The sequence below is a fragment of the Bos indicus x Bos taurus genome, chromosome 8 (genome assembly GCF_003369695.1).
Source record: "Bos indicus x Bos taurus breed Angus x Brahman F1 hybrid chromosome 8, Bos_hybrid_MaternalHap_v2.0, whole genome shotgun sequence".
NCBI classification, from domain to species: domain Eukaryota; kingdom Metazoa; phylum Chordata; class Mammalia; order Artiodactyla; family Bovidae; genus Bos; species Bos indicus x Bos taurus.
In genome coordinates this window covers 110960705-110978316 of record NC_040083.1, presented here as the reverse complement: position 1 = coordinate 110978316, position 17612 = coordinate 110960705, and the positions used below count along the sequence as shown (strand labels likewise).

The window sequence follows — 17612 nt, the reverse complement described above, 5'->3', positions numbered from 1 at the left end:
CCACCCGCAAATAAGCTTCTAATTGTGCCGCCAGCGGATGAACTTTGAAGTGCAACCTGATGATATATGAACCGCCCCGGAGGTCTTCTCATAATAACGGCTGTGAAACGGTACATTGGGAAGACAAGCAGCGTAAAATCTACGCAAATCCAGTCATCATTCACATTTCCTACACTTTCTGGAATAAATTAATTTGAGATGAGAAATATAATTTTTTCTCTATAAAACAAAATATTGTAGGCTAATAATTACTTAAAAGATAAATGTCCCATAAAGCCTGGAATTAATGATTTGTGGAGAAAGTTGTATTCACAATAAAATGTAGATCAAGGCATTCTGTGTGTATATGTTTGTGTGTGTGTGTGCATGTGGCACATGTGTGTGCACACATGCATGTATGCATGTGTATGTATGTGCACATGTGCATGTCTCAGTGTGCATGTGTGTATGTCTGCATGCACATGTGTGAACATATGTGTATGTATGTCTGCACACACATGTACGTATGCGTGTGTGTGTGTGTGTGTGCGCATGTGTGTTTGGGGAGACCCTAAAGAATCTGAACTATGGTAGGAGTTTTTCCTGTTTACCTTAGGAGTCTGTTGTTGAGATAAAAAGTGAACGTGCTGTTAAACTCTGGCAGCTTGGTGGCACCCGGGTCTGTCCTCGAGTCTCCTAACCCCCACTTGCACCTGAGCACTAGTCGGGGTGGGGAGGGGGGAAGAACATGTGCAGAGGCCAGCACGCCAGGGGGCAAGGAGTGTGGTCTCTGGGCTGGGAGACCTGGGCTGGACAGGGTCCTGGCTGTCCCCGTGTGGTAGCACTTAGCCGGTTGAACAGCCTCGCTGAGACTCAGCCTCCTCATCAGAAGAACAGGGCTCGTTGGTGTCTGCTCCAGTGCGGGTTTTGATGACGCAGTGGACACAGCACTTTGAAATGCCCGGCATGGTCCTCGCGGTGGGCTTCTGTCTTGCTTTTGTTCTCCAGAAGCAGCAAGGGGGCACCTTTCACACGAGCATCTAGGCTCTGCTTCAAGTTCCTGCTCCCCAACCCCCCACACCCCCAAGGAAACCCAGGTCCATCCAGAAACCTCCTCCAGGCACCTGGCTTAATGACCCGGGTCCGCCGTCTCTCTGAGGAATCGCTTGTCCCCTCTTTGCATTCTGTTTCAGTGTTCTTTGGCAGACAATGTGGAGACAATAAATAGCATTTTGTGGCTGTTCAGTCTTTTTGTGCCTTAATTTTCCCATATTTATTTTTACCTTTTGTTTTCCATTTCATGATAATAAGTTGTGTCATGTGGGGGATTAATGTTCATTGTCAAATATGTAATTTGGGGATTCAACCCTAAAATGCCTATTTGGAGACAAGCAGAAGTGTGCGTGGAAGGGACCTACAAGCCAAGGGTGGTGAGTTGAAGATGTACAGTCTCTTCAGTTCACAGTTTTCAAAGGTTTGAATTGGCTGCAGCATTTTATAATGGAGGTGTTCATGTGATATAAAATTTTGGTTTCCATTAAAAAATAGAGGATTTTATTGTTTAAAAGGACTGAGTTTTTAGTTGCCTGCATTTCCACAGGAAAACAGTGCCCAGGAATTACGCGCCCTGTCCATCTCAGAGGGACCCTCACTCCACTAGCCGCAGACCCCACCATTCCCTAACACCACCCTTTGCAAGCATCAGCTTTCACTTGCCTCCGTAGGTGTCTGAGCTTGTGACTCCTGACTGCATAGTAAGTGCTTAAAAATGTCTTTTCCTTCCATCCACCAACTCTTAGTCAATCCTTCTCTGACTGTGGCTAAAATCATTGTCAAGAACAATCTCAAATATCTAAAAAATTGTTTTAAATCAGAAGGAAGCCTTAACACATATACATTTTAATGTATTCTGTTTTATCCTTAAGAACATCTGCTCTGTCTTTGAGGCATATGGAAGACTCTTCGAAAGTCCTCAGGTAACAGCTGTGCCTGTGGGGCTCACACACGTTTGATTCCTCCGGCTCCTTCCACTGTTCACGTTTGGCAGGATGGGGTCCAGGACGACGTTCCGTGGGACGTGCGGGACAGTGCAGGCGCGAGGAGCTGGGCGGGCCGTCCGGGTCTCCGCCCTGACTGTGGCGGGTAGTGGACCCTGGATGAGCCGCGAGTGACTCTGTAAAGTTTTCCTCTTTGAGTCCTTCCCAAGGTTCCTCTGTGATTAATAATGTCGTGCGAGGGAGAGCAATGCCAGTTGAGGACAGTGTTCCCGAGTGGCGCCAGCGGTGGCAGCACCAGGTACGGGCACTTCCCTGCAGTGACACTGCTGTCGCATGTGGGCGTGGGCGTGCGCGCCACTTAGATTTTAGTGTTAAGTCGATATGCAGTGGGATGTGACACTGCTGGCGCATGTGGGCATGGGCGTGCGTGCCGCTTAGATTTTAGTGTTAAGTCGATATGCAGTGGGATGTGACACTGCTGGCGCATGTGGGCGTGGGCGTGCGCGCCGCTTAGATTTTAGTGTTAAGTCGATATGCAGTGGGATGTTATGATGCCGAAGACGAGACGCCTCCAAAGAGGCTCAGATTTTCAATCTAAATATCTACCTTCTAACTAGGTTTCTCTCTCTTCTTTTGCAGTTATATTAATATAGTTCCCAGAAAGCCTGCAAAGATGAGGAAGTTGAAGGAAGTAAGTGCTTACTGCCAGCTACTAAAGAGGGGATAAAGTGGATGACTTGGTAAAAATGGAAACGTCAGTGTGGAGTAATTGACGTTTCGTAGAAACAGCCTTTTGTAGGGAATGCCTACAAAGGCAGCTGCTCCTGAAGCCAGAAGACACTGGGCGAGCGTGTTCTGTCAGAGCACCTCAGTCACCAAGGTGGTGGCCGTGGGCGAGAATGTTCTAAGACCGCCGTTAGGGAGAGAGCAGGTCCATCCACCCAGTTAGTGAGATGCAGTGTGCTGCCATTCATTAAGCCTTTTAACTCCTCTTTAGTTTTGGGGATTTGGAAAGACAGGTGTCAGGAAAAGTTATTTTAAGTCGCACGATGTTGAAGCTCATTATAATGTTAAATTCAGAGATTTGCTCTATGTTCCCAACATTTCTGTACTTGAAAGACATTTGAAAGGTCTGCAAGATGGAACCATCCCTCACTCTATTCACCTCGCTTGGGTCTTAGCTAGCAAACAAACAAACCGTAGCTCACATGTGAGTTAAAAGAGAGCCTCGTTTTTAATGAGCAACGAAAATCACCAGGTGAGCAAGATAGCCTGATGCTTTGCAGAATGCAAGATGATTTTACTTTTTTATTTTATAAATGGGCTTTTGTGGAGTATTTCAAAGGTGAGCTGTTTTTAGAGTATCTGCTTCTACACGTGGTAATTTTGCTGTTAAGTTCTCTCCTCTGTAAAAAGGAGATGAGAATGTGTATTAGACAATGTGTAATATGAAGATTACATGATGAAATATATGTAGTGTACCAGCACTAAATGTGTCGGTTCTCATCCTCCACGTCCTCTAAATGTCCTTGAACTCCAGCCAGGGCTGCAGTCAAGGACGGCCCAGTGGTGCTCGCTTTGCCCCCAGGCACCAGCCTGCAAACGCGTTTAGCGTTACTTGCCCACCTTAGACTGTCACTTGCCAGGGACGGGGGAAAAGTTCCTGACCAGAAAGCAATTGGCAGTCACCGAATTTCAGAGCTGCCTTAGTAAAGAGAGAGGAAATGCGTATGGTCATCTTTTAACCCCTAGGTCCCTGCATCTCCCTCTCCAGGCAGGGCAGGGAGTGGGATTAAACACCAGTTCTGAAGAGGACCCCTCGATGGTAACTGTTCACATTTGAGTCTATGTTTATCCTTTGTACATTGCAATGATTTAAAAACATTAGACTTGATTACAGGTAACATTTAGCATTTTAGGACAGGAAGGAGACTTCCTAGAGTATCTCATCAAAGCTCCCTGTTTTCTGACTGAGGACACTGTGATGGGAGACGTTAGGACAAGCCTTGTGTGAAATGTGGGTACCATCCCATCTTCTCCAAGTCGGGCTTAGATTCCAGGGCCCTCACACCAAGGTTGTGGTTGCCCAAGGAACTTTGTAATTGTTCTTTTGAAATTTGCACTCTTTCATAAAAAAAAAAAAAAACTCATTTTAAAGTCATTCTTGCTGAGAAAAATGTCAAAATTGCCGTGCAGAAAAGCTCAATGAGGAAAGCGAAAATTGCCCATGATCCCTCCTCCCGAAGATCAGCACTGTGTGTGTTTCGTCATGTCCGTTTCCAGCGGCCTTTCTCTGCACAAGTAGCGAATATCTAGCTATCTACCCTCACAGACACACATGTACGTACAGTATGTGTGTGTATATATTTAAAGAGAGGCAGTCCACCAACACACACTGTTCTCTTCTTTTTATTAGTTAAGTATCATGATAGTTTAACCTAGTAAAGGATCTCCTGCAACATGGTTTTTAGTGGCTGCAAAATGTTCCATTATGTGAGTCTATCACAATTATTTAACCTGCTCCCTGTCAACAGACCTTCCATCCTTTTGAGTTTTCATTATTGTACGCAGGCACTGGGATGGCCCCCGATAGAGCCCTCGTGATTGTAAGGAGGAGGAGTTAGGCGCACAATTGTAGCCGCTTTAATGTTGACTTCCGGCACGTCTCTCAGAGCATGCGCTGCTTCCAGGGCACATGTGACGGCGTTCCCGTGAGAACGCCACTCCCGCCCTGGAGTGCTCTGTGTCCTGTGCAGTGAGGAGGCCTGGAGGTGCTTGACGGTCACCCCCCAGCCCCTGCTCCTTCGGTGGAAGATGTCACCCCCTGAAAGTGGCTCGTGATTATTGCTGTTTGATATGTAAATCCTTGTCTTGGGGGGACTGTAGTGTTTTCACAGCCTCTGTGAGGTAGCTTTGCAAGAGAACGTGGTGTTGAAAGCTCCCCAGACCTTGTCAGAAGTTGAGGCCGGGGGCTCCCCTCCTGTACCCCCTCCAGCCAGCTCACTCAGTGCACACGCTGGGCCTTAAGGATGTTTATGGCAGCATTTGTTATTATTATTGTAATTTCAAAAACCTGGGAACCATGTGAATGTCCATCAATAGAGAAATGGTTGAATGGTTTATGACATCTTACTATGATTAGATCCATAGATACGGATCTAAAATAATACCTCTTAGAGTGTTGTGGGGTTTGAGACGGTGATGGGCCTGTTGTAAGAACTCAGTAAATCATTGAAATTATTACTCATAGTATCTTTAAGTTGGAATAGCTGACCCTACCTGAATTTGAAGTCCATGAATGCCTACCAATTTGAACACCAGTGAAAACTGTTAAAAACACTAAATATAATATACTGTAAGTTTTGGCCAAGTCCAAATATTCAGGGTTTATGTGTTTTACTAAATTATTCTGCCTTATTTTGTGATACAGTAATGCAGAGTAGGCGTACCTAGCTTTTTGTAGAGTATTGTTTCACAGAACTTACATTGTGGTCAAAATATTAAATTAATGCAAAAATTGAAGAAGCTTCTTAAGAGATCTTAGCTTAGCAAAAAAATTTACTTAAAATTAATTAGAATATCATAGCAGTACATTTCCTATAACCAAAGAAATGACGTGTGCTTCAGGGTAATGAATCTGGAATTGCATTTCATTCAATGGAGGGACGAGGAAAATTAGACTCCAAATAGTGCTCTTGGGATCTTGAGTTTCGATGATGGTGTCATGTTGATTTAATGAGAATGTCGACGGTGTCCGATTTTTAAAAAGACTTTTAATATAAACATTAAAAAAACTGTCATTTGTGTGTTTGGCTCCACGGGGCCTTCGTGGCTGAGTGGGCTTTCCCCAAGTGTGCCCAGTGGGGCTGCTCCCTAGCGTTGGGGCAAGGGCTTCTCATTGCTGTGACTTTTCTTGCTGTGCAGCGCCCGCGTTGGGGCCCACAGGCTTCACGAACTGTAGTTTGCGGGCTCCAGAGCTTGGCCTCCGTAGCTGTACATCTTCCTCCGAAACCCGTTATTTTGTGTTCCCTTTTTCGGAGAACAGAGTTGTACACCCAGTTCCTGAAACCAGAGACCTGTTCTTAGTTTTCCCCTCTCCCAGCTGCCCCGCGCCCCATCCCTCCCCTCGCCCCTCAAGCCCGTTCAGTTACTCCTCCAATTCTTGCTGACGCTGACCGCACCCGAGCTGCTCCTGGGAGCCCTGTGCCTTCCGCTGGCCTTCGGGCATGCTGCGCTTCCCTTTCCAACTTGATCACCTCGGTTCCCTGGTGCAGACACTTCCAGGCCTGCCTCCATGCTCCCGGGGGGTGGAGTCTACTCTGCTAACCTTGACCTGGCCTTTGCTTTCTCCGTCAGCCCCACCTCTCACCACCCCTCCCTCTGAGTCCAGGATCTAGTCCAGCGCTTTCTGTTTCCCAGAGACCTTGTACCCACGAGGGTGTGTCCAAAGTCCTCTCACCAGGATGTTGCGTATATGCTGCTCCCCCAGCCTCATTCAACATTTCTTCCCACCCTCGACTGCCTGGCTCCTTCCTGTAGTTCAGCTCTCAGCCTGGATGCAGCTTCCTCCAGGAAGCCCACTTTGTGTCGCTGTGCGGAGGGGGTGCACCTGTCTGTGGCCCGTGCTGCCCCCACGGAGCCCTCACCACAGAGCTGCGTGTGCTTGTCCCCTTGTCTCCAGGCTGCCCCTTCAATGGCCTGGGTCCCCATGCGCCCAGCGCTTCCAAGGCAAGGTGTGATGCTCACCTTTGCGTCTCTAACACTTAGCACAGTTCCTCCCGTGGTGGGTCCTCCACAAATAAGGCTTAAGTAAATGAATGGAACCATGGCCGAGGGCCTTCTGGAGTCTGCAGCCTGGCAGAATTTGGACCAGGTACTGTCGCTGGGTCGGTTTTACTTGAGGCCCCGCTTCTGAGTAGGGACTTCCCAGGATGGCCAGCTGGCTGCATGAGTCAGTGGCCACCTGATGCTTTGTGATGGTTTCTCTGATTGCGGACTCAGCAAATCTGGAGTCATTCAGAGCACCAGTTCCAGCCTGTAAGTCCATTTGTCAGCAGGCAGCTGAAGTCCTCAGATATGCAGATGACACCACCCTTATGGCAGAAAGCGAAGAACTAAAGAGCCTCTTGAGGAAAGTGAAAGAAGAGAGTCAAAAAGTTGGCTTAAAACTCAACGTTCAGAAAACTAAGATCATGGCATCTGGTCCCATCACTTCATGGCAAATAGATGGGGAAACAGTGGAAACAGTAACAGACTTTATTTTGGGGGGGCTCCAGAATCACTGCAGATGGTGACTGCAGCCATGAAATTAAAAGACGCTTGCTCCTTGGAAGAAAAGCTATGATCAACCTAGATAGCGTATTAAAAAACAGAGACATTACTTTGCCAACAAAGGTCCCTCTAGTCAAAGCTATGGTTTTTCCAGTGGTCATGTATGGCTGTGAGAGTTGGACTATAAAGAAAGCTGATCACCGAAGATTGATGTTTTTGAACTGTGGTGTTTGAGAAGACTCTTGAGAGTCCCTTGGACTGCAAGGAGGTCCAATCGGTCCATCCTAAAGGAGATCAGTCCTGGGTGTTCATTGGAAGGACTGATGTTGAAGCTGAAACTCCAAAATTTTGGCCACCTGATGAGAACTGACTCATTGGAAAAGACCCTGATGCTGGGAAAGATCGAAGGCAGAAGGAGAAAGGGACAACAGAGGATGAGATGGTTAGATTGCATCACTGACTCAATGGACATGAGTTTGAGTAAACTCTGGGAGTTGGTGATGGACAGGGAGGCCTGGTGTGCTGCAGTCTATGGGACTGCAAAGAGTTGTACATGGCTGAGCAACCGAACTGAACTGAACTGAGCTGAGCTGAGCTGAAGTCCATCCTCCAGGGGAGCATGACCACAGGTCAGCTATGGGGCTTTTTGTTTGATGTTTGGCATGAAGAAGGCTGTGAGGGTGTTCACAGAGGGTTGTCGGAGCAGGATGGGGCCAGGGAGAGAAGGGACTTCAGGGCAACAAGACAAATAAGATCCGCTGCCGTTGCCTGGGCTCTTAGCTCTGAACTTCAGGCGCTTTGCTGAGCACTGGACAATGCGTTCACTCACTTTGTGTTACTGGTATCTCGAGCAAACCTATGTCAATGCACTACTTTTTTTTTTAACTTTTTTTTTGCCTAATATATATTTTTAAATTTTTATTGAAGTGTATTTGATTTACAATATTGTGTTAGTTTCAAGTGTGATTGAAAAAGTGATTTGGTTATGCATGTTTTTTAAGGTTATATTTCATTATAGATTATTACAAGGAATGGATATTGTCCCTGTGTCATATGGTGAGTCCTTGCTGCTTATCTGTTTTATGTGTAGTGGCTTGTACTGGTTAGTCGCAGCCTCCTCACTTATCACCCCCACTTTCACCGTTGGTGCCATAAGTCTGTTTGTCTCCTCACTTATCACCCCACTTTCACCATAAGTCTGTTTGTCTGTGAGTCTGTTTCTGTTCTGTATGTAGATTCACTTGTATTTTTTTTTCAGATTTGACTTATAAGTAGCATCATGAAGTAGTCATCTTTTTCTGTCTGACTTACTGCACACGCACTGCTCTGATCTGCATTGCATACGCGGACAGACAAACAGGCTTAGGGAAGCGAGACAAACGGAGCAAGCTCACACGGTGATAAAGAGACGGAAAAAGTTCTGGAGTCAAGGATGACTCAACAAGGCTCCTAAGTGCTATATCAACATAGGTTCAAGTGCCCATTTTGCTAAAACCTATAATAAAATATTTTTGATGGCTTATTATAGCCAGGACACTTAATAGCTGTGTGTTCTTGGGAAGATTGTATAACCTCTGATTCTTTGTTACCTGGTTGTTTTGAGGATCAGACACGAACGCCTATAAAGGTCCGAGTGCAGTGCCTGGTGGGGAAGGCACTGGCACCCCGCTCCAGTGCTCTTGCCTGGAAAATCCCATGGACAGAGGAGCCTGGTAGGCTGTAATCCATGGGGTCGCTAGGAGTCAGACACGACTGAGCGACTTCACTTTCATTTTTCACTTCATGCATTGGAGAAGGAAATGGCAACCCACTCCAGTGCTCTTGCCTGGAGAATCCCATGGACGGTGGGAGCCTGGTGGGAGGCTGTCTATGGGGTCACACAGAGTCGGACACGACTGAAGCGACTCAGCAGCAGCAGCACCTGGTGCACAGTAGGCATCAACAAACCATCCGTGCTGCTTTGGCAGCCTCGAGAGTCTTCCATCATGGATACATGATGAAGTTTAATGACCCTGGTTAGTCGCTCAGTTGAGTCTGACTCTTTGCAACCCCATGGACTGTAGCCCTCCAGGCTCCTCTGTCCATGGGATTCTCCAGGCAGAATACTGGAGTGGATTGCCATTTCCTTCTCCAGGGGATCTTCCTCCAGACCTGGGGATTGAACCCAGGTCTCCTGCATGGCAGGCAGATTCTTTACTGTCTGAGCCACCACCTTCAATAAAGAGCTCTAAAGCCCATTGGGTCCTGTCTCTTGGGGCAGATGATTGACTTGAGTCTTGAACCTGTCACCACCATCAGACAACAGAAAAGCATGTTTGTCTGACACTTGTTAGGAGATTATTGTATGGAATACCGGGGGAAAGGTCCAGAATCATGTATTTAATTGCTGGAGCCATTGAATCAGGCAGGTGATATTGGGGTTAATGAATCATTAACACATAGAAAAGCAATTGGTTCATTGTTTCCGTAATTTTATGCAGTCAAGCAGAGAGCTGCTTCTTAGGGTAGCTGTACCTTAATAGAATTTTGCAAAGGATAATTTCTGTTGTTTTCTTTCTAAACTGGGTCTGCAAATTCATGGTAGTTGTTGATATTCATGGCATTGGTTTTGTGGCTATTAGTATACGAGTATATATAATTTTTAAAATCTGTTTAGTTTTGGCTGAGCTCTTTGTCGCTTACCGGCTTTTCTCCAGCTGCGCCGTGAGGGCTTCTCGGCGTGGTGTCCTCTGGTGGAGCACCCGGGTTCAGCCGCTGCAGCTCCCAGACTCCGCCCAGCACGGAGCGCAGCTTCCCTGGGCCCCTCTGGGGTCTGTTCTGTTAGCGGGGCTGCCCCACCTTTACTTAGATTTTGGGCGGAAGCTGTGTGTCATGTTGGTGTTCAACAAGCATCTGTTAGCTTGACCTGGGTTCTGGGCTTCCTTTGTCTCCTTGCAGATCAAACCGGTGGTGCACTGCGGCCTGAGCGTGCCTTCCAGATGGCAGACGTTCCATCGCACATCCCGACAAATAAAGTGAGTCCAGTGGCGGCAGGGGCCCGAGCCCCTTAAAGACAGTAGCCTCCCTACTCTGCCTCCCTCCTCGTCCTCCCCCTGCTCACCCTGACGTCTCTTCCATCTTCCCGGAACCTTCTGTTCAATTCCGCCTTGCAGGTGCCACGTGTTCTCTCAAGAACCTTGATTTTGGAGAAGCAACCCCATTGCCCCACCGCAGTTCTCGGGTCACGTGGGGGCAGGAACACGCAATTTAGTCTCCGTTTTTTCCATTTATTTTGCAGTCTAGTCATTACAGCTGCTGGATGGTGATTGGAAATGTAGCAGTTCTGTTCCCAGCGAAACTTAAAAAACAAACAGAAAATAGTTATGATGGCTTTCAGAGTTTCCGATGTTCGAGCGAGGAAGGTAGTTTAAGCCTCCCTGCTGAACCGGGAGCTGGGGTAGCTGGAGTGGAGGCTATTGAGGGTGAGTTCTGTAGCAGCCAAGTGCCGGAGACAAAAGCTGACGCACCTCCCCTCTCTCCTGGTCCTGCTCCCAATGGAAGGAATTCCAGTGATTTTGTAGGTCCTGGCTCCCTGTCAGAGGGGCCCCAGCTTGGGTTGGTCTCAGCTTTGAGTAGCCAAGGCTCCACTTTCCAGACGGTTGTCCTTCCTGTCCCTGCTGATCAGCCAAGAGCTGGGGCCCCGGAAGCAGGGAAGCCCCTGCGCAACCAGCGGAGCCCCCGACGGAGACACCCAAGGGCATCATGAGCAAACATGGCCTGCTGGTTAGCGAAGCTGCTCTTTCACTTACCCTCAAAAACCCAGCCATCGTTTCTGTAAGATACTTTTCCTTAGCCTTCTGGAAGGGAGCCACGCACACAGCCAAGATCTTCCCACTGGGCCTTTTATTCATCTGAGAACTGTTCTGAAATAACAAGAGACGGTATTTCTAAATTTCGTGAAAGACATCTCTTTCTAAAGAATGGATAGAAACCTAAGGGAACACTACTGGCTTACAGGTCCTTCCTGGCAAAGACACATTTCCCTGATGTATATGTATTTTTTTGTCCTAACTCAGGTTTTCAGTGGTTCTCACTTCCTTTTCCAGGCTGTTTTTTCCTATGATAAACCCGTTATTGTAAGGCCTGTGCTTTGTTCTGTACACGGTGTGCTAGAAACTCCACCAGATGGTCCCAAATACCATCCAAATGCAGGGCTCACATGGAGACCTTGTAACTTAAAAACAAACAGAAAATAGTTAAGATGGTTTTCAGAATTCTCAGTGTTCGAGGGAGAAAGGTGTTTTGACCTTTCCTCACCATGACCATCACCACCATCATCACCATAATCATCACCACCATCACCACCATCATCATCATCACCACCAAAACCATTATCTTTATCACCACCACCATCACCATCATTATCACCATGATAATAAAATTCATTCCTGGATCCAGGTGCTATTTCCTACTTTGAAAAAACTCTTCTTATTTAAAAACATTTAATGTTTGTCCTACTTAAAAAATTAATAGTAGCTGTCTGTGTTTGGAAAGACTTTTGGGGTACAGTCTTTAGGAGCACCACTCGGTGGCAATGTCGCTACAAATCTTCAACGCAGTAGCAGCATCACAGATGAGTTGTGATGCAGCTTGCACAGGACATCCTTTCAAGGTTTGTTTGGGGCAACATTTAAACATGGGAAAAGGTGGGCTCTGGAGTTTGCAGGCCTCTTGCCACAGAGCCTTAATGAGAAAATGGATTATTTATATTGGGTGCAAGCATGTTAAATTAAAATTTACATTTACCCTGAAAAAAAAGAAGAGATGTATTTCTCCAGTTTTAAATTATTTGCATTTGGATGTGGCTCAGCGGGAAAGAACCCTCCTGCCAATGCAGGAGATGTGGGTTCAATACCTGGGTTGGGAAGATGCCCCGGAGGAGGAAATGCAGCCCATTCCACAATTCTTGCCTGGGAAATCCCATGGACAAAGGAGCCTGGCAGGTTACAGTCTATGGGGTTGCGGAAGAGTCAGACATGACTTAGCGACCAAACAACAATATTATTCCATCACGCATATGTACCACATCTTCTTGATCCACCCCTCTGCTGATGGACCTCTAGGTCGCTTCCACGTCCTGGCTGTTGTAAATGGTGCTGCAGTGAGCATTGGGATGCATGCATCTTTTTGCATTACGGTTTTCTCTGGGTATGTGCCCAGTAGTGGTATTTCTGAGTCCTGTGGAAATCCGATTTTTAGTTTTTAAGAAACCTGCATACTGATCTGTCCTAGTGGCTGTATCAATTTTAATTCCCACCAACATTGTAGAATTCTGTTTTGACAGAGGCATTGTCTTTAAAGAATAGAGTGTAGCCCTGGCCATTGGAGCATTCTGTCTTCTATGAGGCTGAGTCCCCGCCACTTGTGCCCCCTTCTCTGAGCTCAGGGCTCTGCGTGGTTTCCATGGTTCTGTAAGTGTGTATTTTTCTTGAACGCCCAGCATTTCCCCCAGAGCATGAGGCACTAACAAAGTCTTTTCCTTTAATCCTTGCAGTGTTTTCACAAATGGAAGATTATTTATTCCGCCTGTAAAGATTATTATACCCAAATTCAGCCTGATGGAGTGGAACAGCGTGCTGGCCACGGTCGGGGAGAAGGTCTTCCCTCTGGGAGGCGTTAGAAAGTAAGACTGCGGCCTGCCCCGGTGACCCGGGAAGTGGGGGGTTTCGGTGAGAACTTCTAGCCAGCACCAGCGAGGTCTAACATGAGGCTCGTGAGCTCTGGTTTTAACTCTTCGGGCAGGTAGTACTTCTGTAGTCTTCGGGCCATACTTATTTTTAACCAATTTTGTTCATTCACTCAATGAAGTTTAGTGAGTGTTCCCCTCTCACAAGGTGTGGTGAACAGGGCTACCCAGGCAGGTGTGTCCCATGACCCCACTGTGTCCCCGGGGCCCCCACACCCCTGCAGGTGGCCAGCAGTTAGAGCTGGGCAGGAGAAGTCAGGGGGCTGACCAGCCCATCGGAAGGGGTGGAGTCCTTGGACGGAGGAGGTCACAGTGGCCGCACCTGGGTCACGCCGGGGAGGCGCCGAGCGTCCCGAGGTCTGTCTCCTCCTCCGGGAAATTGGAAACAAGAACAGTACCTGCTTCCAGGAGTTGTGATGTGGTGAAGTGCCTGAGGAGCCCTTGGTGTGTTGTGAGTGTGGGATGGGCTGGCAATACTGATCAGAAACAAACGAGGAGTCTGGGGGAAACCGCAGATGGTCCGCTGTATACAGCTGGCGTCCTTGTGGGGAGGCAGCCAGGCCTGAGGCTGGAGCAGCCTCCGGGGTCCGCACCGTGCAGGCGCCTTGCTGTCTCGGGGCTGCTGTGTGTGTGTGTATGTGTGCGCGTGTGCGTGTGCGTGTGTGCGCGTGTGTGTGCATGTGTGTGTGCGCGTGTGTGTGCGTGCGTGTGTGTGTGTGTGCATGTGTGTGCGTGTGTGCGCGTGCATGTGTGTGGTCAGTGATGCACTGGGGAGGAGAGGGCTGGGGTGGCCACGGGGACAAGGTCCTGAGGAGATGGAAGGCGCTGGACCTGGAGGTGGGGAGGTGGCCTCTTGTGAGTGGACGGGGCACAGCAAGCCGAGAGTGAAAGGAGATGAAGCGTGGCCAAGTGGGGTTGGGGGCTCCATGAGCCTGGGCCCCGAATGTGCGGTGGGACGCCTTGCAGGGCCGCTGTTTCCTCTGATGCTTGGTGGCCCGGAGTCGGGGAGGGGGCAGATGGGTGGACGGGTCTGTGGCCGAGCTGGGGAAGGATCAGCCTGGGAGGGGCTCGGTGTGGAGGTGAGTCCAGGAATGGCGTGAAGTCGTAGCCAGAAGCCTGGTGGTTCCCGCAGGGAGGAAGGGGGCAGAAGTCATCGAGGCCGCGGGGCTGTGGCTGGAGGGGAAGGTGTGGCTGAGACAGCAGCAGAGCCTCCTCGGGCAGCAAGCCCAGGACGAGGGAGGGTGGCCTGCCCCCCGGCTCCCTGTCTCCCTGTCTCCCTGTTCCTGCTGGAGAGCACGGCGCTGAGTGGTCCCGGCCGAGTCCTGAGGCCCCGAGGTCTGGCTGTTTCCGCTCTCAGCGTCCGTGGAGCACGGTGGGCCGCGCCGGTGACCCTGACCCTGAGCTCGCTGCTTTCTCACTCGCTGGGGGCACTTCCGGCTCAGCTGCTCTCCGTCTTTCCCTCTGTGATGTTAATCTTCATCGTTTCTACGTGCGTTTCTTCTTTTGGCTCCTGTTTTAGCTTCTTTGGGGATTCCTATTGTCCGGGTGACGGCACTTCTCACTTTTATCCCCTAACTTTCGCTCTCCTTGTTCTGTTATCATTCCCTGCTTCGTCCTGGGATGGCTCCTCTGTTTTTGTCTTACAAACAATAATTGCTTATTTCTTTTTTAAAATTAATTAATTTTTTTATTGAAGGATAATTGCTTTACAGAATTTTGCTGTTTTCTGTCAAACCTCAACATGAATCAGCCACAGGTATACACATATTCCCCACCCTTTTGAGCCTCCCTCCCATTTCCCGCCCCATCCTACCCTCTAGGTTGATACAGAGCCCCTGTTTGAGATTCCTGAGCCATACAGCAAATTCCCGTTGGCTATCTATTTTACACATGGTAATGTAAGTTTCCATGTTACTCTTTCCATGCATCTCACCCTCTCCTCCCCTCTCCCCATGTCCATAAGTCTGTTCTCTATGTCTGTTTCTCCATTGTTGCCCTGTGAATAATTCTTCAGTACCATTTTTCTAGATTCTGTATATGTGTGTTAGAATAAAGTATTTATCTTTCTCTTTCTGTCTCACTTCACTCTGTATAATAGGTTCTAGGTTCATCCACCTCATCAGAACTGACTCAAATGTGTTCCTTTTTATGGCTGAGTAATATTCCATTGTGTATATGTACCACAGCATCTTTATCCATTCATCTGTCTATGGACATCTAGGTTGGTTCTAAGTTCTAAGCTATTGTAAATAGCGCTGCAATGAACACTGGGATACATGTGTTTCTTTCAAGTAATTGCTTATTTCTTAGTTCCCTTATTTTATAAAGTTTTCCTTGTTCAAGCTCCTGCTCCATCTGTCCAAGCGCGTCTTCCGGTGGCGTCTCCCCAGCCATCCACCCCCAGCGCCTTGGGGTCCAGGCCCCGGAGCCCAGGCTCTGGGGGGAGGCTGTCCTCCAGGCTTCGGGAGGTCAGTCTGCCACCGCCCCGGGCCTCTCACTGCTGAGAGTGCCTGCCCCTCCCTGACTCGCTGCTGGTGAGCTGTGAGCCCTCTGGGGCGACTGACACTGATTGTCCAAGGTGACAACAGGAGGGGAAGGGAGTTCCAAGCCCTGCCTCTCACCTGGAAGCCCGGGGCTCTGCTCCCAAGGTGTCTCACTGCTCTGTCCTGTCTGGGGGTCTCCTTCTTGCTCCTCCAGGTGACCCAAGGCAGCAGGGCCAGGAGCTGTCCTGGTTGGAAACAGATTCTCAGGCCCCATCCTGGGCTCATGGATCAGCTCTTCTGAGGCGGGGGCCCAGCCTCTGTGTGTGAGCCAGCGCCCGGGCTGGTCCCATGCTCGCTGGGGTTTGGGGGTGTGCGATGGAGGGAGGGGTGGGTCCCGGGGGTCCCGCCCATCCCACGTGTCCTGCTTCCTTCTCTCGTCTCCGCTCCTGTGCTCGCTGCAGTTGTTGGGAAGCGTATCCTCCACCCCAGCTCTGCATCTCCTCCCCGGGGGCGAGGTGCTTTTCCTCCATCACATCCCATCCACAGTGGCCAGCTGAGTGCTGTCAAACAGCGCTCACCCCACACTTGCACCCTCTGCTCACTCTAAGTCAGCGATGAAGTCCTCCCCTTAGAATTCCAGGCTCGTGATTCAGTGTTCAGGTCCTCCGTGTGTCGCCTTTTGGTGGCAGCCAGCCCCCTGTGTCCCGGCTGTCTGCAGAGGCCCCTTCTGCTGCCTCACAGGCTTCCCTCCATCTTCCCGTGAGGAACTCCTATGCACCCTTCAAACCCCTGTGCACATTCTCCCGCTCCAGTGAAGCCCACAGTCGCTTCTGGTCTTTCTCTCCTCAGAACACTGGCACTTTGCCCTTCTCTGGTCCTATTGACTCTGGGGAAGCAGTGACTTTCTTACTCATATTTTTATCCAAGGCAATGCCTACTTCATTGTCTTGTGCCTAACAGATGCTCAACATTGAGTGAACTGAATGGTTTCTTAAACAAATGAATGAGTACATTAATACTTGCCGGAAAGAGTGCAGAATAAAAAGCAGACATATTTTAGTCTTTCGGTGCTTATAAGAAGGCATATTGTTCTCTAATAAATGCCAGGTTTTTTTTCAAGTATTGTTACACAATATAAGCCAATTTGTATTCATTTTAGCTGTTAATAGTTAAAATTAATTGAACAGCAACCTACAGCTTACAGTGTTCTTCTCAAGGGCCTTTGAGCACTTGTACATAATTAAAAATATACTTTAATTAAAAAATCTAAAAATTGAAAGCAAGCCTAATCCTGGCAGAGCGTCCCCCTCAGGGCTCAGCGTGTTTGGATCACGTTTGCTCAGAGAGCATCAGTCCCATTACTCCCCGTGTGGTCCACACGCCAGTCATGTTCTCTACTGGACGCCCCTTCTCCCCGTCCCCGGCCCTGACATCGCAGCTCTTACATCTGCAGCCCGTTGCTCTTTCTTTATTCGCAGACTGTTTACAATGAATGGACATCTTTTGGACAACTCTAAGGATTTGCAAGACAACCATTTTTATGTGGCTGCGGGACTGGAAGCCTTCAAGAATTTCCCTTACTGGAAGTCCCCGAAGGTGCCAAGTGAAGTCCAACAGTGAGCACTTTCTGTTCCTTTTCTCGTCTGGTGAAACCTGCCCTTTCCCTGGCACCTCGCCCTCATGTAGCCAGTTCAGTTCAGAGAGTTCAGTCTCTGTGACCCCATGGACTGCAGCACGCCAGGCCTCCCTGTCCACCACCAACTCCTGGAGCTTGCTCAAAGTCATGTCCATCGAGTCGGTGATGCCATCCCACCATCTCATCCTCTGTTCAGGTATCTGTTCAGGAATCTGCTGTTTTCAGGCCAGTTCGGTATCTGCTGTTTTTCTGAAATTTGATCTTCTCATTTTATATGTGACGCAGTTTTGGATTTTCAAAATCTTAGGCGTGGAGGAACCTCTGCTGTTGGGGAGAGTCACAGAGAGGCGAGGTCCCATGTTGAGTGCATTGTCTTTCTCTGGGTGCCTGGGGTCACAGAGGTCAAAGGTCTAAACGTGCAAGATGGAGGTGGTCCCAGGCCACTGTCATGGTAACCTGCCCTCCACCTGGCACAGTTTGTTTTCTTAATTCGACTTGCTTTTCCTTCTGTAAAGCAGTGT

At 48.7% G+C, this 17612-nt stretch overlaps 1 protein-coding gene across 1 annotated transcript in view; it reads left to right on the top strand.

The window, feature by feature from the left end:
* The window catches only part of DCDC2C (doublecortin domain containing 2C), a 58926-nt gene that overhangs the window by 5596 nt on the left and 35718 nt on the right, over nucleotides 1–17612 (top strand). Inside the window, exons 2-5 of the mRNA XM_027550245.1 lie at nucleotides 2616–2667; nucleotides 10185–10261; nucleotides 12781–12909; nucleotides 16934–17071. Of these exons, the coding sequence (XP_027406046.1) occupies nucleotides 2616–2667; nucleotides 10185–10261; nucleotides 12781–12909; nucleotides 16934–17071 (396 nt within the window). The remainder of the gene's footprint in view (nucleotides 1–2615; nucleotides 2668–10184; nucleotides 10262–12780; nucleotides 12910–16933; nucleotides 17072–17612) is intronic.